Source organism: Bos indicus, chromosome 22, assembly GCF_029378745.1.
Source record: "Bos indicus isolate NIAB-ARS_2022 breed Sahiwal x Tharparkar chromosome 22, NIAB-ARS_B.indTharparkar_mat_pri_1.0, whole genome shotgun sequence".
NCBI classification, from domain to species: Eukaryota; Metazoa; Chordata; class Mammalia; order Artiodactyla; family Bovidae; genus Bos; species Bos indicus.
In genome coordinates this window covers 32244662-32266528 of record NC_091781.1, presented here as the reverse complement: position 1 = coordinate 32266528, position 21867 = coordinate 32244662, and the positions used below count along the sequence as shown (strand labels likewise).

Genomic DNA, 21867 nt, shown 5'->3' with positions numbered 1-21867 from the left:
GTGTTTATACCTTTAAAAACAAAAAATTAGATCTTACTATAAATTCTCTTTCAAAACCCACTTAAGGAAAAAACACAACTTGATCTAACATTTTATGTTGCTTAATATTCAGTCACATTGTTATTTTAGAGTGTACAGCATTCCACCATAAATACTGACTGTAATTTACTTAATCCACTAGTTGAGCATTTGGGCTGTTTTTATTTGTCATTAGAATAAACAAAGCTGTGAGATAAGGATCCTGTAGTTAATTCAAGAGGAAAAATTCCTAGAAATGAAATTGCTGGATGAAAGAGCAAATACATCTACAGGGCGAAGCTATAGGGAATGGAGGCATAATAAGTTCTTAAGATAATGATTTTCCCAGTTATGATTCCTTTTGCTGAAACAGCTTTGTTTTCCCTGATATAATAAACATACCTGCCCAGTGCTATCTGACAGGACTTTCTTCGGTGATGGACATGAGCCCTATCTGTGCTGCTCAGCATCACAGACATCAGCCACATGTGCCTATCAGGACTTGAAATGCAACTGGTAGGACTGAAGAGCTGAATTTTAAATTTTATTTGCTTTTTATTGAACTGGACACCACAGCTCTAGACACCTGGATCTCTATTGTTTAAGGCAACAGTTCTTAGATGCTAATCTACAAATTGGGGCTAATATGAAATAAAGATTTTCACTGGTCTTTGACAGATCAGAAACATAACAAAATGTTGGTTCTCTTTTCATAAATGAAAAATCATTTCATCTAAATAATCCTCTTTTATTTTGAGACTAATTTCCATCTTTCCTGAGATGCAATAAAACATGTTGGCTAAAATCACATCATAGGCTTTGCAGTCAGGCTATGTCGGTTTAAATCCCAATTCTGACAGTTACTAATTGATGTACCCAACAAGTGATTCATGCTTTCTTATCCTCAGTGTACTTATCTGTAAATGCTAAGGATGGTAGTAATACAATGAGCATTTTCTTACGACTAAATTTGTTATTATATGTTAAACACTTGGAACAGTGTCTGGCACATACTAAGTGCTCAACAAATGTTCATCTTATTATTACTACAACAATGACTGTATTTTGGATATGTGTCATATTTTCATGAAATCACAGTGCTACCTGTGTGAACATACTAATTAGGCAAAGTAAAAAGCTGGTAATCCTATCTTGGACCCAATTTAAAAAAACAAACAAAAAACCTAGTAGTGATCCATGCAGCCAAATTCTGGGAATCACTGGTCTTTCATCTTTTAAAAAGTTATTGTCCCAAAAATATTTACTTGAGACACCTGAGAAGAAGTTACAGATTAAAAATGTACTCGAGTCCCATTTTCCTTTGAAAGATTAGAAGTCAGTTCTATTGCCTAGTAGAGTTGTATTAAATGTTCCTGAGACCTTGGGTGATGAAACAGAACTTTGACACTATATCCAAATTCAGATTTATAGTTAATGCCTCTATTATTTAATACAAACCAAACAGACTTTAAGGAAACAGCCAAATATTTTTTAAAAGACCTCTTTAAAGACACTTCCACTTGCTGCCAACAACAAATAACTGGGTTAGATTCTACGCTTGATTTTATAAGATAACCCTTTCTGAAAGAATAAACAGGATAACACAAAAATAGGTTGACTCTTTTGGAGCAAAGATCTTACAGTGGTGAGGCAGTCACCTCTTTGATGATCTGTCTTCTTACCTGGACTGTCTGGTATCCACAAACTGTTCATTGATGGATGACTTTCTGAAATGGATTCTCTCAATACCGAGAGACTTGGGAGGAAGAATTCTTGGAGAATGAGGTACTGAACTTGATCGCTGCCCAGCAAGAGTGAAGGTATCATTGGCTGCAATAAGTGAATGAATGAATAACTAGATAAATAAAAAAGTAAACAAATGCCTTGCCAACACCTCCCTCCCCCCAATAAAGTGGAAGATCTGTCTGGTGAGTAAAATGTTCTTCCAAAGAATGTAATTTTTAAAGTGCGTAAGTTCCAGGAAACGTATTTTTATATTTTACACAATAGAAAATAGAAATTACTGAATGTTCTTGTGGGGACAGACCCAACTTCTGTCAACTCAATAGGAGCCACTTTGAGCACATAAATCTCTCAGGTGTAATGGGTGATGCTTAACAAGAGTTATACCACAGAAAAATCTCAGTGTATAAAGGGCCAAGAGGAAGTTGGCCTATAAAGTTGGACTGGATCAGTTTTGCCGAGCTTTACTTTTAACATTCTTAGGCCTCCCTGGCTGACCAAAGACTCATCCTATCACTGACAGGGATGAAACTGATTTATGATGAGTCATTAGGGGCTTGTTAATGTCTCTCACTGATATTTGTATTTTCAAAGAGAAGTGGCAAGCATGACCAAACCTCAGCTAAAAGGAAGAGTTCTGAAATGGAAGACTTTCACAAACCATTCCATTTGGAAGAAGATAAAGCAGTAGGGTTTATTGGCTTCTGAATTCTTTAAATCACATCAAACAGATAGCCAGCTCCCCTGCTTAAGCACAAGGAAGGGATTATAAGGAAATATTCTACCACTTGATATGAAATCCATTCCATCATGAAATGTGTTGAACATGGGTCAGTAAAATAGATAAGGTCTATTTCTAGGAAACCGACACAGTAACATGTAACACAATTTCTAAAATATGTGCTTCTAAGGAAAATAAACTCCCACTTATCCAGAATAAGTAGACAGTGAAAAATCAAAGTTTCCATTATTTCCTGGTAGTGTAGCCTGCACAACACTCATTTCCTGGTTTTGTTATCAGACACCAAATATATAAGATGTCACCACTGGACAAAGCTGGGTGAATGACTCTTTATTACTTTGCAACTGCCTGTGAATCTATAGCTACTTCAAAAGCTAAAAAAATAAATTCTGCAGAACCTTACAAAGCCTTATCAAGATACCTATTTACTCATGTTATGGTACTTTGATTCATTGAAGTCATGTGATTTGTATGGTACTATATTTTACGCTGAGCTAACCTGTGTAAAGGGAGGCCTGGGTTCGATCCCTGGGTTGGGAAGATCCCCTGGAAGAGGGCATGGCAATCCACTCCAGTGTCTTGCATGGAGAATACCCACGGACAGAGGAGCCTGGTGGGCTACGGTCCATGGGGTTGTAAAGAGTCAGACACAACTGAGTGACTAAGCGCAGCACAGCACAACCTGTGTAAAAGCTAATCTTAAGCCCTTTCCCAACCATTCTTCATAAATGTAAGCTAGTTGATTCTACTTTTCCCAAAAGAGTAATAAATAGGCTTTCCTACTCAAAACCTTTCTTAGTATTTCAGAATATGTAACATTTTAAATTGAAAAGGGAGAGCTACTTACGATCATCATAGGTGGTAGTATCAGACAAGGAGCTGCTTTCTGATGGGATGATGTCTTCTGTGAACAAAATAAACTATCTTTAGTACAATGGTGCCTTTGGACACCCCTAATAGTTCAATAAAACAATTCTCAATGGAGTGCATCTTAGTTTTACTTAGATAAATGCAACTAGTTACAGTGCATTAGGAGTAATTAACTTTGTGAGAATGGACTCATTGACCACTTAAGACATAAACATCTTCCCTACTATACAAATATTACACTGGATTATTTCTTACAATGGAACAGACTTGAGAACCTTACTTTGAGAATCTACTGCACTGTTAGGTTAACTTATTTTTTGAGCTCTCTCCTGAAGAGAAGGGCTTTTTCTTGATAGAGTGAGGACATTTGTGGTACGGAAGCTTCTGAATCAGACTAGGGTTTCCTAACAGTGGGTGGCACTACTGACATCCTAGACTGGATGATTCTTTGTTGGGGGGTGCTGTCCTTTGCACTGTAGGCTCTCTAGCCTCTACTACTGGATATCAGTACCCTCCCCACCCTCAGTTTTGACAATCAAACACGCCTGCAGACATTTCCCAGGGATGCAAAATTGCTGCTGGTTGAGAACCACTGAAATAAACAGACCTGGATTCAAAGCCTGGTGTTGTCACTTATTGGCTGGATGACCCTGGGCAAATTACTTAATCTCTCCAAGCATCATTTGGCTCAACTCTAAAATAGGGATGAAAATAGTACCTCGTGTTTAGCGCTTTGGTGGGCATTCGATGACATAATAGAGGTAAAGCCCTTGGCCTTGCTCCCGGTACAAGACAAATGCTCAATAAATATTAACTATACTTATTACTTTGGTTACCTACATACAGTATTCTAGTGAAAGAAGTCTGGTGGTTGGAAATGTCCATAAAAATGTGATTATTACCGGTGCTTGTCAAATGTTACAAAACGGGTTTGGCAAAAAGCGACATCTCACTTTGCTGTACAGCAAAAACTGACACAACATTATAAAACAACTATACTCCAATAAAATTTTTTTTAAAAAGTGACATCTTTGATGTGTTGATGTGCTTTGGCAAATCTTTCCATATTCAGTTGTCAAGGATGGGCAAGGTTACAGGCAAATGTGACACCTCAGTGTAAGCTTCGAAGCCATTATGAAGTGAATCTCCCCATCCAATCTAAAATTAATCTCTATCAGAGCCAAGAGGACTGTCTCTTAATGGGACACAGGGTAGAGCTTGAAGGCGAGATGCCAGTATAGTCAGCTGTCAGGCAGGCTTTAAAAATAATCCACCGATATATACTCAACCATTGGCATCGGTGCTGCCTGAATGTCAGTTACTGTAAAGGATAACATTGGAATCTTACACAGTTGGAGATGAATGGGCCACGACAAATGGCTATCAAAGTTAAGTGACCTGCTCACTACCCATCTCCTATGGGTCCAGAATGGCCACCAATGAGGCCAACTGGATTTTGCATTGAGTCAAAACCATCCTAAATTCCCCAGCTGTAGTTGACAAACACGTGTGTGTTGATGTCCATGCATTCACTTACTAAAAAGCTGTATCTCTGCTTTTCAAATCATATGCCCATACTTTAAAACTCATTACCATATTTTGTCAAATCTAAGATGTATAATTGGTTGATATTCCAGTAAAAAAAAGAAAAAGTACTGATCATAACTGTAATGCCTCATCTAGTATAAGAATTATCCCAATTTCACAGATGCTTAAATGGGGGGGAGGGTGGAAAGTCTTGGAATCAAAAGAAGTAATCATATTTCAACCAATGATCAATTCTAAAATTTATTCTAATAAACATGGAAGGCCTGTTGGACTTGAAATCCACCTAAATGAGACTTTTCAGTTTAATTTTTTTCTGAATATTAGTTTTAGATACATGATGTTGAGAATTTTGAAAATACTAAAGAGAATTAAGAAGAAAATTGACATGAAATTCTACAACTATTAGTATTTTTGAACTCCTGCCCAACCAGTCTCTATGTGTACATATTTATACAATGTCAGGACTATGTTTTGGCTACAATTTTGTATTCTGCCTTCTGCATTTCATAATACAACAGGAACATACGTCCATAAATAGCCTCTATGCTGCTGCTAAGTCACTTCAGCCGTGTCCAACTCTGTGCGACCCCATAGATGGCAGCCCACCAGGCTCCCCCGTCCCTGGTATTCTCCAGGCAAGAACACTGGAGTGGGTTGCCATTTCCTTTTCCAATGCATTAAAGTGAAAAGTGAAAGTGAAGTCACTCAGTCGTGTCCGACCCTCAGCGACCCCATGGACTGCAGCCTTCCAGGCCCCTCCGTCAATGGGATTTTCCAGGCAAGAATACTGGATTGAGGTGCCATTGCCTTCTCCGAAATAGCCTCTATAAATAACCGTAATTGTAAGAGTTCTTTTCTATCCACATATATTGGATAGGTCCTTAGAAAATATATATGGTCTGCCGCATTAAAAATCTCTGAGAAACTATTATGTAGGGCCCAGCTGTCTTAATACTCTGTGTTTTCAAATATATTTCTTGCAATGACATCAGGCCAGTTAGAGGTGAATCTCTCTTATTGGGAACTAATATTGCTGTGTAAAGCTCTTTCATCCTGAAAATTAAAGCAATACAATAGTATAGTTTTACAACAATGAGAAGGTCACAGAAGACCAAGTTAACATACTTGTAAGAATGAAATTCCGAATCATTTTTATCCTAAGAAACTTAAGGATCAATCCATTCTTTTCTCTCTCATCAAACGAACTGGTTTGGAAACGGTACATTCCATCAAGAGGACTGACTTAGGTGACTCAAAAAAACCTCACTAGTTACTAACCTGGTAAGATAACTGTTGCTTTCTGGCTGGGTTTCTTTCCACATCTAATGCGATACTCATTTATAGCATTTTCAATCTCCTGAAGCTTTTTCACTGCATCCGTGTAATCTTGCTTTCGTTTTTTCTTCACGGTTTTGCAAAGGTCGGGCTCATTGGCAAGCTTCTTCGCAGCCTCAACCAGCTTTTGCTGTATTAGGAAATTGCTCTCCAGTTCTTGCAAAGCAGGATCCTGCATTCACATGCAGGAGATACACGGTCACTCTCATATGTCCTTGATAATAAAATTTTTCTTTCTCATGCATTCTCACATCAGATGCTCTTTGTGAATGAAATCTTCCTAAGTTTTACTCCTTAGGTATTCTCAAACACCTTCCTAGAAGATAAGACCTCCCTCCATTTACTTTAACAGTCCAATTCTCTTTCCTTTTCAAAGAAGGGAATTGACCTTCCATTCATTCAACTGGTTAGATGAGGATCATATTTTTCAAGAAGGGATCCTTCACCCAAGATTCATAGCCAGAGAATGTTATAGTCATATGCACAGCTTCAGAAACAGATAAACTGGATAAAAACAGATAAATGGATAAAATATCCATTCTTTCTGGGTAACTCCTGGTTGCATGGCCCTGGATATATTACTTAATTTTTAATGCTTCAGTTTTTTTTACTTGTAAAATGGATGTAACATCCACTTTATGAAACTATGGTGAAGATGAAAGGAAACAATGTATGTGCATTGCTTAGCTCAGAGCTGGGTATACACTGAACACTTAATAAACAGCAATGCTAAAATATTGAAACATGTAAAATATCATGTATGAAACGAGATGCCAGTCCAGGTTCAATGCACGATACTGGATGCTTGGGGCTAGTGCACTGGGACGACCCAGAGGGATGGTATGGGGAGGGAGGAGGGAGGAGGGTTCAGGATGGGGAGCACATGTATACCTGTGATGGATTCATTTTGATATTTGGCAAAACTAATACAATTATATAAAGTTTAAAAACAAAATAAAATTAAAAAAAAAAAGAAAAAGAAAAACCATCAAAAAAAAAAAAAAACAACAACAGCAATGCTAACTTTATTATGAATGGAAATCACTACTATTTTCTAAAGCCAAGATGGCCAAATTTCTACAAGAAACATGAATAGGGTCATAGTGTCTGATGACATACAAATAGGAAAGTATCATCTATATTGGCTAACAAATCTTTTAACTTTATTATACCTAAAGTGTTATACGTGTGTTATCTCACTGAATACTCCTTGCATCTCTCAGAGGGAAGAACAATCATTACCCCCATTTTATTGATGAGAAAACCAGAGAATTGAGACTTCAGAGAGGTCAATGATTTGCCAAAGGCTACTTGGTTTTAAGTGGGAGACTCTAGTGCTGAATTATTAATTCTTAAAATAATGTTTCTCAATTTAGAAATAGAGTTCATTTAATACTCTCTCTGTTTGGAGGAGTAAAGTCATGAGAACTCAACATTAACTAAACTGTGCATGAAGGAAAGAATTCAACTTGGTCTCCATGATCACCTTTAGCTGGTGAGATAAAAATGTACAGCAGTAACCCAAAACCCAAAGGAACAAGTCAGCTACATTCAACTGACAGCTTTTCTGCCTCACTGTTGACAGAAGTGCTCAGAACGGGTGCCCATACCTCTTCACTTGGCAGCAAGTTGTCATCTAATTTGAACGCGGTACCTATACGCCTTCTGACCTGAGGAGGTTTCTCACCTACATTCAGAGGATACTCCTTGGGCATTTTGCCTGTGAGCTCCTATAAAACAGGACAGAACCAAGAGGGAGATTACTGACCCTGGCTGGAACTGTCAAACACAATTTGAAATGTTCCCCAAAGCAGAAGACACTCACAGCCTCCCGCAAACAGATCTTCTTAAGCTCTTCAACTTTCTTCAGGAGCTTTTCTTGCAACAGTTTTTCCTTCTTCTTGAGTTCAAGGATCTTCTCTCTCTTTTGCTCCTCACTGACTTCTGAGTCTTGAGAACCTGGAGGTGGTGGGGGGTGGGGAGGGAGGGCAGGGAAGGTTTATACAGGCATGTTTCCTTCCTTTTCAGAGGACAAAGGATTTTTAAGCCAAACCTGCTATTTAATAATAGTTTCTTTCTTTTCTCCTTGTTTCTGAACATAATAAAAGGAAACTGGAGAACATTTTCTCATGCTTCTGGGCATCCAACAGAACCTGGTAATAATATACGCCTTTTGCATTTCGGTTCAGTCATTTGGGAAGCAATGATAAAATGTTTAATGTTTTAGACACACTCAATGAAAAAATTCATTTTTCTGAGCAAGAGAGAAGGTAAGATGTTCCTGGAGATAGTTGTTTGGAATGTTCTTTTGGAAAGTAAGCAAGGCAAGGGGATATTCTGTGTTTCAGATTCACAAGCAGACAATGGGATTTAGATGAGAATATTTTTAGTGACTTATGTATACTTAGTGATACTCTCATATAAATGTCTGCAGAGTAAGGATTTGGGAGCAAAAATCACTTTGGGGATGAGATGGAGTTCAAGGGTTGTAATCATGGTTGATTTTATGTTAAATGGAAAATTAGATGACTGTCTGTATCAAAAACTACACACTGGAGAAAGAAAAAGCTTCTGGACCTGATGGGGAGAAAATGTTCTTGCAAGCTACCCCAAGGCACTCACTGTCTGAGCATCTAGTGTTAATTATACAACCTGAACTTTATAACTTAACTTGCTTCATATTCTTTTAAAAACTAATTTCAAAATTTTATTCAAAACTGCTGTATACTATAGGTTCTCTCATATGCTTACTTATTCTGGAAATAATGGGTTAAAAGATACATTTAAAAGTGGTTTACAACCAAAAAAAATAAAAGTACATTAAGATATAGATGGCTCGCACACTCTCTAATCCAAAAATATTACCTGAGGAAATTAAACTGCCGTTGCTTGCCATAATGAACTGGCTTTTCGCCTCGAGTGTCACCGGTTTGGAGACCCTTGGTGCTCCTGTCTCTGTCAAGTCCATTGCGATATCGTCTAAACTCCTGGCTGAAGGGATTTTTGCCTAACACAACATGGAAAGGGAATTCATTCAGTCACACCTATTTTAAATTAATAAAACGATTCAGTTAATATGGAATAAAAATGTCAACACAAAGGACGATACAGAACTTTTATATACTATAGTGGTATTTTTCAGAAAAAAATTCAGACTTCAGCTTTGTCACTAAAATGTTTTATTAATCACGCATGATTCTTCCTCATGGTATAGTTCAATCATTAACATAAAAAAGTCATGAGTGCACAGACTCACACAATGCCTAAAAGTTGGCGAATCTTACAACTTTCAGAGCAGGCTATAGGTTGCCCATCTGTTAAATGTAAGAAAAATTAAAACAACTGGTAGTAAAGTTAAAAAAAAAACCCACAAGACTCAAGAAACAAAAACGCATGAGGTTGCATCTTTTCTAAGAAAGTTTATCTTCTGAATGGAAAGTAAATGAGGGATGGGACTTTGTCCTTGTAGAAATACTTTCAGTTACTTACTTTGCTTTGCTTCCGGTCCAAGTAAAACTGATGCTGACTAATTGCCATTACCCAGATGGACTTGATGAGAGAGGAGTTCGCATACCACGTTTGCACGAAGAGGCCACTCTGCCCAAAAGTTCTTCTGGATACTGAAATCCTAAAAGATTAAGGAAAGCACTCATGATTTGTTTCTGGCCCAGCATAACATCAATGGCACCCCACTCCAGTACTCTTGCCTGGAAAATCCCATGGACAGAGGAGCCGGGTAGGCTGCAGACCATGGGGTCGCTAAGAGTCGGAAACGACTGAGCGACTTCACTTTCACTTTTCACTTTCAGGCATTGGAGAAGGAAATGGCAACCCACTCAAGTGTTCTTACTTGGAGAATCCCAGGGACGGGGGAGCCTGGTGGGCTGCCATCTATGGGGTTGCACGGGGCTGCCATCTATGGGGTCGCACAGAGTCTGACAGGACTGAAGTGACTTAGCAGCAGCAGCAGCAGCAGCATATCAAATGTACCCAGTGGGTAACATTGTAACAAAGTATCTCCTTAATTGTTTTTCCTCTGCCACACCCTTGCCTTCAAGGACCAAGCCTCTGATTGTCTCCTTTTTATGAGAAAGCCAATCACACTTGGGTATCTCCTCATAAAAGCAGTATATTAAACAATACAAACACACATCTTCAAAAGCAGATGAGAAAATGGACAGAGTATTAGAAAAAGAATAGACACATGTATATGTATAACTGAATCACTTTGCCGTACGCATGAAACTAACACAACATTGTTAAACAATTATGCTCTAATACAAAATGAAAATTTTTAAAGTAATTAAGAGAAAATGATTATTAATATGTCAACCATATAATATTTTAGAAAAACCTAAGTCTAGTAGACTTGTGTACATAAATATAAACATTCTGTACTCTGCACAGAAGCATGATACTGGAAATAATAGAAATTAAAAATTATTTCATAGCAGATGAGAATTAGCCACATTGGAGGCTGTACTAAAAACATCAAATTAAAGACCACAGATGTGCGATGTGCAACCATCACAAAAAGGTGAGAATAAATGTGTTACTTTAAAGATCAAGAGATCATGACCTGTGGGATCAGCACCTTCCTCCAAGGAAAGAGAGCATCTCAGATCTAGCTATTGTCTGGCTTTGGCACTATCAGAGGATGAGCATAATAATATTGTCTGATAATATGCATGTTCGAAACTGGCCCAGATTACTGCTTATGTACTGGATGAAAAGAGAGAGGGTCAGAGGACAGAGCAAGAGAAGCAAAGATGGGGGCAGGGTTGCGGGGAGAAGAGCACCAGTGTTCCTTGTAGGAATCTGCCTTGTATCTCCAGGTCATCTTTTTGCCACAGCTGTTTCCTCCATCCCTCTGACCTCCAAATATCCATAAACTTATATCTGAAAAGCAACCACTGCGAGCTGATAAGGAATTCCTCTGAGGAACTTGGAGAGCCTACAATCTTGACTTTAATTCATGTTGATAATTTAGGAACTTTTTTAAGTGACCAAGAATAGCAAACTTAAAAATGAGCAAAGGATCTGAATAAACATTTCTCTAAAAAAGGTAGACAAATGGCCGATGAGTCCATGAAAAGATGCTCGGTGAGCAAATCTAAACCAGTATGAGTTATCACTGCACACCATCAGGATGGCTATTTACACACACACACAGAAAAACTAACAAATATTAGAGGATGTGGAGAAAATGAAACCATGCAGAGTTTTGGTAGGGATGTAAAAGGGGATAGCTGCTTTGGAAAACAGTCTGACAGTTCCTCAGAAGGTCAAAGAGAGTTACGATTTGATCAAGCAATTCTACTCCTAGGTATGCACCCAAGAGAAATGAAAACATGTGCACATGAATATTCATAGCAGCATATGTGGCTAGTCATTGGACCCGTACAGAAAAAAAGGCTTTTATTCTCACCTCCGTGGATCATGAACTTCAACAGCAAACTTTTTCTCACGGAAATATAAGTTCTCCAGCTGTTTCCATTGGAATAACTAAGAAATGAAGAAAACAAAAATGCAACACAGCTTTAATTAATGTTAACTTTTACTAAGTCTAGAAATCAGCTTAATAATAAAAAAATCAAGAATTAAGTTTGAGATTAGGCATATGCCTTTTCACAAACCAACTATAGCGTGAAACCAGTTTATTCCTTCTTTTGACAGTAATCTTCACTTTATCACTGTTTCCCGAACAATAAAACCAAGCAACTGTGGGGAACATGCATACTATTTTTCCTTTGACTCAACGAAATAAAAGAGTGAGTAAGGAAATTGTAGATTCCAGTAAGCACATGCCTTCTGATCAAAGATGTTGACTTCATATTTAAATGGAAAGAGATTCAAAGGAATGTTTCAATAAGACCACAGATTAAATTTCAAAAGAATGCAAAGTGAAAGTAAAACGGAACCCCAAGCAAGGGTGATTCTCAGTGATAATTTCCCCACGTACAAGAGTTCCCCTAAATGCCACAGAAACTTGAGTGCTAGAAATTGGAGGCTCGGTGGGATGGGAGTGAATGCTGACACTGCTGTCTTGGTTTCTGAGCTAAAGCTTCCAGTTTTTGTAAGAGAATTCATCAACATATTCCCACTGTTGATACTCTAATGCTGCACCAGGTGTTATCTGCCAGTTGGGTGGGAGAAATACAACTTACTAGCAATGGGCATCTGAAAATTTAACTTGTAAAAAGCAGCTCATTCACAGAACTGAGTGGGCCCTCCTGCGTTTTCTGGGTTCATTCCCAACCCTTCACATTAGCCTGAGACCCAGCTTGTCCTTTGAACTTTGACTTCGTAGTTGGGAATTCCTCTTCTCCACCCCAGTCTTGGTCAGAGAAATACTAGCACAGCAATTTCATTCCATTATTAGACTTTAGCTGGATTTTTAACTTACGTTCAAAGAATCTTCATAAAACATTCTAATCATTAAGAAAATAACTTCTCCGCAATGCACCACCAGCAAAACCATTTCCTGGGGTACAGGAACCAAGACTTTTCACCAACCTTATCTAAAAGAAACAGCACAAGCTGATGGTTCCCACGCACATACAGCTGGGAGACAGACCTGTTCAAACTGGACCCTCCACCTCAAACAGTGAAATAAACCATCACCCACTGAGAACACAGCGCTTTGTCGTCTGAGCACCTAGCGTCTAACTATAACCCTCGCCCAGGTAGAAAGAGGAATTCGTGGGAGCTTAAAGGTACATACCGATTTCCTAAAACTTCTGTAGTTTCCAGGCTTTCATGTCTTTTAATCCCAAGGTTCCAAAAGTGAGATACCAAGGGGAAGGGAATCTCCGAGGTGCTCTCTCCCTCCCCCTCTCCCTCCTGTCCCAGCCGGGCAGCTCCGGTGAGTTCTGCACAGAGTTTCCTAAGACACTTAGGTGTAACTCAGTTTCACAAACCGAGCCTCCCACGGCTGACACGCTACTGACATCAGCAATTCCTCCAAGTGACACCACCCGGGTTCCATTCCTTCCTCCATCTGGGAGAGGACAGCCAAGTTCTCTCTGGCAGATTTCCCCGGGAGAGAGACGCACTTTCCACACGGGGTATGGGGGAGATTCAGATGGTATTTCCTGGGAAGTCAGTTGCTTTGAATCCAGGCACAAATTTCACTGGAGGCTGGGCGAAGGAGACGCTGCTCCTGGTTTACTCACCCTGGCCGTGAACAGGTTCGACAGGAAGAGCCACAATGCAGCTCAGCTGTGTTTTCCTTTGCGTCCATTCCCACACACATAAAAACTAGGGCTGGACTTGAAACCTGATCTCTGTAAAGCTGCCACCTCCCCCTCTTATCACTTACAAACGTGAAACACAAGGCTCTCCATTCGGCACATCCCAGCGTTGAGAACAGACAGCCCCCTGCAGCAAAAACCCTACTTAAACAGTGAAAGGTTTCAGCTAATTTTAAAGAATTTGAAAAAATGAGATGGCAACTGGGTTTGCAAATGAAGTTATGGGAATGAGACTGCATTTTTAAGTCTGAAAGGCAAAGCCATTTCCCCAACTTAAATCTTAAAAAGTTGTTGTGATGGGGGAGAGGGGTTGGGGGAATTCCCTGGCGGCCCAGTAGTTAGGACCTGGCGCTTTCACTGCGTGAGTTTGATCCCTGGAGTTTTTGCAAAATGTGATTTCACATATGTGCCTGTAATAGTATAAAAGTGAACAGGAATGGCACAAACTTCATTCATGACAGCGGTTCAGGACAGTAGAATGTACGAGGGGTTCATGGCACCACAAACTTCAGCATTACTAGTCATGTTTATTTTATTAATAAAAATAAGATGAAGTCAATATAACAAAATATTTGTTATCATCAGTTTAAGTGGTTATGCAGGTGTTGTCACATTCTTGGTATTCCTGTTTTTTTTTTTTTAATTTCTAAAAATTATAGAAGTTTGTATAAAATGAACAAAGGTCGGTCTGTTTCATACAAGAGTGAGATTTCCACTTCCTAACCATTGGGAATCGTCTAATTTAGACATGTATTACCTGTGTGATTCTTATCACTGTTTGAAGTAGCAAGGAAAACACTTCTAACTGTAGTGGCACTTGATCTAGCTGGCAGCTGGAAATAAGCTAGCTTGTCAAATTTCTGAAACCATTCTTCCATCGTGCTTTTAAACTATCTTGGAGTTCTAGATCTCAGAGAGCCGGGATGAGGCTCGGAAAATGGCAGTGGAGCTGAGGTGAAGTGGATTCCTTTACTCATTCAACACGCCCAGGAACGCACCTGGCACGAGCAGTCAATTGCCCAATCTGCATTCCTGTCCTTTAGGCCAGTGTTTTCCTTATAGGGTAAATACAAGGTCCCTCTTTGGTCAAAATCACTCAAGATTTTAGGCCAGTGGAAGGATAAGGGGAAAACGTTAGAAAGATATCCACCAGGCTGACCTGACTTGCTGGGGTCTCTATTTAAGAGAAATGGCCTGATGGGGAATTCCCTGGTGGCCTCCAGTGTATGCACGCTCAGTCATGTCTGACTCTCTGTGACCCCATGGACTGTAGCCCACCAGGCTCCTCTGTCCATGAAATTTCCCAGGCAAGAATACTGGAGTGGGTTGCCATTCTGTTCTCCAGGGGATCTTCCTGACCCAGGGATCAAACCCAAGTCTTCTGCATTGCAGGCAGATTCTTTACCTCTGAGTCATAAGGGAAGCTTCTCTTGGTGGTCTAGTGGTTAGGATTTGGTGCTTTTACTGCTGTGGCCTGGGATTCAATCCTTGATGGGGGAACTAAGATCCCTGCAAGTCAAGCTGCACAGTGCAGTGAAAAAAAGAGAGAGAGAGAGAAATGGCCTGACATGTTAATAAACCACTCCAGTAATCCTGTCTGGAAAATTCCATGAATGGAGAAGCCTGGTGGGCTACAGCCCATGGGGTTGCAAACAGTCAGACACGACTGAGTGACTAAACAACTCTAAATAAATCACCTGAAAGATGAAGAAGAATTGCAAGAAACCATTTAAGGAAAAAGATCAAGGTTCAAAGGAAGGCACAAACGAGCTAAGTATGCTTTACTGGACCCCGTACAGAGAAGCACTATTATAGGGTATGCTGTCTTACAGGATAGAACAAGGCTACTATATATATTGAATCTTCCCTCATAGCTCAGTCGGAAAAGAAATCTGCCTGCCACGCAGGCAGACCTAGGTTCAATTCCTGGGTCGGGATGATCCCCTGGAGAAGGAAATGGCAACCCACTCCAGTATTCTTGCTTGGAGAATCCTGTGAACAGAGGAGCCTGGCAGGCTACAATCCACGGGGTCACAAGAGTTGGACACGACTTAGCAACTAAACCACAAACACCACTATATATATTTTATGCATGTATATGTATAGAGAAAATTTGTAATTTTCATATTAAAATAGAATTTTTTTTTTTTTTTGCCAAAACAAAATTCCCACTCTTGGAGATTTGCAGGGGGGTGAGGGTGAGAGAAGAATTGTATTTGCTTTGCCACACAGAGTTAAGAGCATGAAACTGGACTGTTTCCTAAAGCGATTGTTAAACCAGCCTAATGACAATCATTAATTAGTATTTACTGTTGTTTATGTGGCACTCACTAATAGGGTTGAATTTGAAATTGTGTTCTGTTTAGAATTCATGGTGTTAGTGACGAAAGGAAATCCTTGTATGGTGACAATAAAACTATAAATTAGGTCTTCCAGACTTCGTTCTGGGCTTCCCAGGTGATGCAGTGGTAAAGAATCCACCTGCCAAAAAAGGAGATGAAAGAGATGCAGGTTTGAGTCCTGGGTTGGGAAGATCCCCTGAAGAAATGGAAACCCATTCCAGTAATCTTGCCGGGAAAATTCCATAGACAGAGGAGCCTGGTGGGTGACAGTTTTGAAGAGTCTACTCTATGCTCATATAGAATGATTAGTTGTGCCCTTTAGCATCAAAACAAGGAAGAAGATAGCAAGAGATGAAATAATAGCTAGGATTAACTTTGAGATTACAAAATAAATAGAGATACAACTGAAAAAGTCAAAGAGGAGCAATGAGAACAGTGATAGTAGCAAAGAGATAATTTAAAAAAACTACAATAGGAAAAGAATGTTTCCTTAGGTTACAAATCACCTTGTCTTAGAAAAACAAAGTGTCAAAGATGTAATAAGTGACACAGAAAACCAAAGCTGAATCAAATCCCATTTTAAAAGTGAACGTGTATATAAAATCATAGTCAGAATCTATTCCCTTTATCCTTAGATGTAAAGGAAGTTGACAGTTTTAGAATAATTGCCACACACTATTACACTTTGGGGCTTCCCTGGAGGCTCAGCGGTAAAGAATCTGCCTGCCAATTCAGGAGACTTGGGTTTGATCCCTGGGTCAGGAAGATCCCCTGGAGAAGGAAATGGCAACCCACTCCAGTATTCTTGCCTGGGAAATCCCACGGACAGAGGAGCCTGGTGGGCTACAGACCATGGGGTTGCAGAGAGTCAGAAATAACCAAGCAACTAAACAACAATTACGCTTTAATGAGATGCACGGGTTGAATAATTAAGGCATTTTGTTGAAATCTATAATTCATATTTAGTTAGACCCCACCATTATAGACTCAAAGAACTGGAAGAAATCACCTTTCCCCTTCCTATCCTACAATCACAGTGATTCCTAAATATCTGAGATCACAAACTTTAGAAAAAAAGACTATAAGGAAAAGCAGAAGGACTTTTAAGAAACCAGAAGTCACATACTTAAGTAGCTCTTGTCCTTTACACACTCTTCTTCAATTAACAAATATACCTTGTCCACCTTGTACATGCAAAGTCCTGTTCTTGTTGGAAAATAATGACCAGGTCCCCTCCCTTATGATGCTTACTGCACCAACTGGACCATATCAGAGTGCCTTGGCATACATGCTGATTTCAATACATGTGCTTTATTTGGCAAGTTGATTAACTTTCCTGAGTTTCAGTTTCCTCATCTGTAAAATGGGACCAACAATGCCTGCCTCAGAGGATTGTTGGAAGGGTTTAGTTGAAATTATATTCACAAAGCACTTAGCACAGTGCCTGGCTCATAATCAACATTCAGTAAGTGATACAGTCAGTTGTATCCATTAAGGACTCTCAGTCCAATTCCCTTATTTTATCATCTTTTCTGAAAATGGAGAAGAGCCACTTAATAGCAGTCGTGGGACTCTGTGACCCTGTGGACTATAGCCTGCCAGGCTTCTCCATCCATGGGATTTCCCAGGGAAGAATACTGGAGTGGGTTGCCATTTCCTTCTCTAGGGGATCTTCCCAATATAGAGATCGAACCCGGTCTCCTGCATTGCAGACAGATTCTTTACCATCTGAGCCACCAGGGAAGCCCACTTAATAGCAGAACTAGAACTAAAAACAGAGCTGTCTTGATCCCATATCTGTCTTTCCACTGATGAGAAACAGTCGAGTTATTCTGTTGACACATCTGTGTCCCTCAGGTTTCCAAAGCCATGAGCGTCAGCCTCTGTAAAAACTGCTCTATCTCTTTTGATTTCATTGGTCGTTTCCTGCTACACCCTCTAGGTAGGAAATCTGTCCACTGTTTCTGTATTGCCAAGGTCATAGAGGAGGGACATGGGGACAGGTCAAGGGCACGCCCACAGGGAGACTCATGGCAGCAAGCTAGCAAGCTTCCTCTGGTCTGAAGCACTCAGAAAAAGAAGGGACATGCCCTAACACATAAAAAATGCCGAGAAGTGTGCACCAGCAAGGGGGACCTTTGGAGTACTGAAAGACACGGAAAAGTCTTGGACAGAACGGATTCAACTGTCTGTGTGAATCTTGATGGGCTGAAAGCTGACGGGGTCCAAAGTTTTAACACTAGGTAATGATAGGAAAGATGTCATCAGAAACTTTTTTTTTTTAAATAGCACTTATAACACAGGTTAATCATTTAACTGCAGATTCACCTGGAAATGACTAAATTTGGGATAGTCACAGCCGTGGTGTATGACTGTACATCAAATAATGACTCAGAGTAATTCCCCTGCTATAACTTGAAGCAAAAGAAATCATAGTATTACTTACTTTTTTTCATGTAAAAAAAGTTACGCTTGATGTGTATACTCTTAGTGCCCACAAGCCAGCTTGTTGCTGTTGTTTAGTTGCTCACTCCTGTCTAGCTCTTTGCAACCCCATGGACTGCAGCAAGCCAGGTTTCCCTGTCCTTCACTATCTTCTGGAGTTTGCTCAGACTCATGTCCATTGAGTCAGTGATGTCATCCAACTATCTCACTCTTTGTCACCCCCTTCTCCTCCTGCCTTCAATCTTTCCCCAAATCAGGGTCTTTTCCAATGAGCTGGCTCTTTGCATCAGGTGGCCAAACTTTTGGAGCTTCAGCATCAGTCTTACCAATGAATATTTAGAGTTGATTTCCTTTAGGATTGACTGGCTTGATCTCCTTGCAGTCCAAGGGACTCTCAAGCATCTTCTCCAGTACCATAGTTCAAAAGCATCAATTTTTTGGTGCTCAGCCTTCTTATGGTCCAGCTCTCACATTCGTACAGGACTACTGGAAAGACCATAGCTTAGCTTTGACTATATGGACCTTTGCTGGCAAAGTGATATCTCTGCTTTTTAATATGCTGTCTAAGTTTGTCATAACTTTTTTTCCAAGGAGCAAGTGTCTTTTAATTTTGTGGCTGCAGACACCATCCTCAGCAATTTTGGAGCCCAGGAAAATAAAATATGTGTTTTTTTCACTGGAAGTGAAAATGGAAATCAGTGTTTCCACTTTTCCCCCATCTATTTGCCATGAAGTGATGGGAATGGACGCCATGGTTTTAGTTTTTTGAATGCTGAATTTTAAACCAGCTTTTTCACTCTCCTCTTTCACCTTCACCAAGAGGCTCTTTAGTTCCTCTTCGCTTTCTGCCATTAGCAAGCAGAAATAGTATCCTCTGCATATCTGATGTTGTTGATATTTCTCCCACCAATCTTATTCCAGCTTGTGATTCATCCAGCCCGGCATTTCACATGGTGGACTCTGCATATAAGTTAACTAAGCAGACTGACAATATACAGCCTCATTGTACTCCGTTCCCATTTTGAACCAGCCTGTTGTTCCATATCTGGTTCTAACTGTTGCTTCTTGACCCATAACAGGAGACAAGGTTTCTCAGGAGACAAGTAAGGTGCTCTGGTATTCCCATCTCATTCAGAATTTTCCAGTTTGTTGTGATCCACACAGTCAAAGACTGTAGTGTAGTCAATGAAGAAGAACCAAATGTTTTTCCTGGAATTCCCTTGCTTCCTCTATGATCCAAAGGATGTTGGCAGTTTGATCTCTGGTTCCTCTGCCTTTTCTAAATCCAGCTTGTACACCTGGAAGTTCTTGATTCACATACTGCTAAAACGTCATTTGAAGGATTTTGAGCATTACCTTACTAGCATGTGAGATGAGTATAATTATATGATAGTTTGAACATTCTTTGGCATTGCCTTTCTTTGGGATTAGAATGAAAGCTGTTCTTTTCCAGTCCTGTGGCCACTGCTGAGTTTTCCAAATTTGCTGACACATTGAGTGCAGCACTTTCACAGCATCATCTTTTAGGATTTGAAATAGCTCAGCTGGAATTCCATCACCTCCACTAGCTTTGTTCATAGTAATGCTTTCTAAGGCCCACTTGACTTCACACTCCAGGATGTCTGGCTCTAGGGAAGTGACCACACCATCATGGTTATCCAGGTCATTAAGACCTTTTTTGTATAGTTCTTCTGTGTATTCTTGCCACTTCTTCTTAATCTCCTCTGCTTCTGTTAGGTCCTTGCTGTTTATGTCCTTTATTGTGCCCATCTTTGCATGAAATAGTCCCTTGGTATCTCCAATTTTCCTGAAGAGAGCTCTAGTCTTTCCCATTGTATTATTTTCCTCTACTTCTCTGCATTGTTCATCTAAGAAGGCTTTCTTATCGCTCCTTGCTAACCTCTGGAACTCTGCATTCAGTTGAATGTACTGTTCCTTTTCTCCTTTGCCTTTTGCTTCTCTTCTTTTTTCAGCTATTTAAGTCCTCCTCAGACAAACACTTTGCCTTCATGCATTTTTCTTTGGGATGATTTTGGTCACCTCCTCCTGTACAATATTACAAACCTCTGTCCATCGTTCTTCAGGAACCCTGTCTACCATATCTAATCCCTTGAATCTATTTGTCACCTCTAGTGTATAATCATAAGAGATTTGATTTAGGTCATACCCGAACGGTCTAGTGGTTTCCCCTACTTTCTTTAAGCCTGAATTTTGCAATAAGGAGTTCATGATCTGAGCCACAGTAAGCTCCAGGTCTTATTTTTGCTGACTGTATAGAGATTTTTTTCACCTTCAGCTACAAAGAAAACAATCAATCTGATTTCAGTATTGACCATCTGGTAATGTCCATGTGTAGAGTTGTCTCTTGTGCTGTTGGAAGACAGCGTTGTTTGCCTTCTGGAGTACCAGAAAATTAGAATTTTGTAGGATAATGAGCTTTGAGAAAGCCAAATTGACCTACCTTCTGTTCAGCCAGCCACTTTGACCAGTGAAATATTTATGTGACTGAGAGTGAGTGTTCCCAACAACCTTATAGGGAGGTACTGCATTTAGCTCCATTTCACAGAAGAGAAGACTGGGGCTCAGAGGTACTTAAGTAGACAGAGCAAGGTCATAAAGCAAAATAGGTGCAGATCTGAGATTCACACTCAAGCACAAGGATGGCTCCAAAGTCCCCAGCGTCCCACCTTTCTCATCTGAGAAGAATACTCTATGGAGATTTGTTATGTTAACCGAAAAGAGGAGGAAAAAGGAGTAATTCCCAGTTCTACCTCACAGGAAAAAAGAGCAGCAATTACAGTAGCCATTTGTAGGAAAAGGACTCTGAGTCTCTCATATTTTACTTACTTATTCAACCAATGATGATTTTGCTTCACTTCCCACCCTCACCCACAACTGCCAGAACATCTGGCCATGTCTGGAGATACTTTCGGTTCTCACACTGGAGGGGAGGCTGTTTCTAGTATCTTGTGGTTAGAGGCCAGGAATACTGCTGAATATCAGATCATGTGCAGGACAGAATAATCTGGCCCCCAACATCGATAGTTCAGAGACTGAGAAAAGCTGACTCATCACTGTTAGTAATATAACTATGCTTTGGTAGGCTTCCCTGGTGGCTCAGAGGTTAAAGCATCTGCCTGGAATGCGGGAGACCTGGGTTCAATCCCTGGGTTGCGAAGATCCCCTGGAGAAGGAAATGGCAACCCACTCCAGTACTCTTACCTGGAGAATCCCATGGAGGGAGGAGCCTGGTAGGCTACAGTCCATGGGGTCGCAAAGAGTCGGACATGACTGAGCGACTTCACTTTCACTTCCACTTTGGTAGGTGGTGTGTGTTGAAGAAGATGATAAAAGTTTTGCAATAAAATAATGATTTTTGGAGTTCTCTCTTTCTCAACTAGGTAATGCCTTTAGAAATAAATAGCTGTCCGGATTGTTTTCTAAATGCAAATGTTACCTCCTAGAGGGACTTAAAGCAACTGATAAGATAATAAGAGGCCATGCTCTCAGTGTCTGGTGTGCTGAAATTCCATAAAATATCACTTTGCTGACAAAGGCTTATATAGTCAAA

The 21867-nt window shown here is 40.0% G+C and overlaps 1 protein-coding gene across 6 annotated transcripts in view; it reads right to left on the bottom strand.

Moving 5' to 3' along the window:
- Positions 1-21867, bottom strand: part of FRMD4B (FERM domain containing 4B) — a 359361-nt gene that overhangs the window by 13413 nt on the left and 324081 nt on the right. For 5 of the 6 annotated variants that reach the window (XM_019984894.2, XM_019984892.2, XM_070776330.1 and 2 more), the window contains 8 exons: positions 11685-11761; positions 9746-9884; positions 9122-9263; positions 8082-8215; positions 7867-7986; positions 6200-6428; positions 3351-3407; positions 1701-1848 (listed from right to left, as the gene is read on the bottom strand). In XM_019984894.2, coding sequence (XP_019840453.2) covers positions 1701-1848; positions 3351-3407; positions 6200-6428; positions 7867-7986; positions 8082-8215; positions 9122-9263; positions 9746-9884; positions 11685-11761 — 1046 coding nt within the window. The remainder of the gene's footprint in view (positions 1-1700; positions 1849-3350; positions 3408-6199; positions 6429-7866; positions 7987-8081; positions 8216-9121; positions 9264-9745; positions 9885-11684; positions 11762-21867) is intronic. The other variant, XM_070776331.1, reaches the window with a different exon arrangement.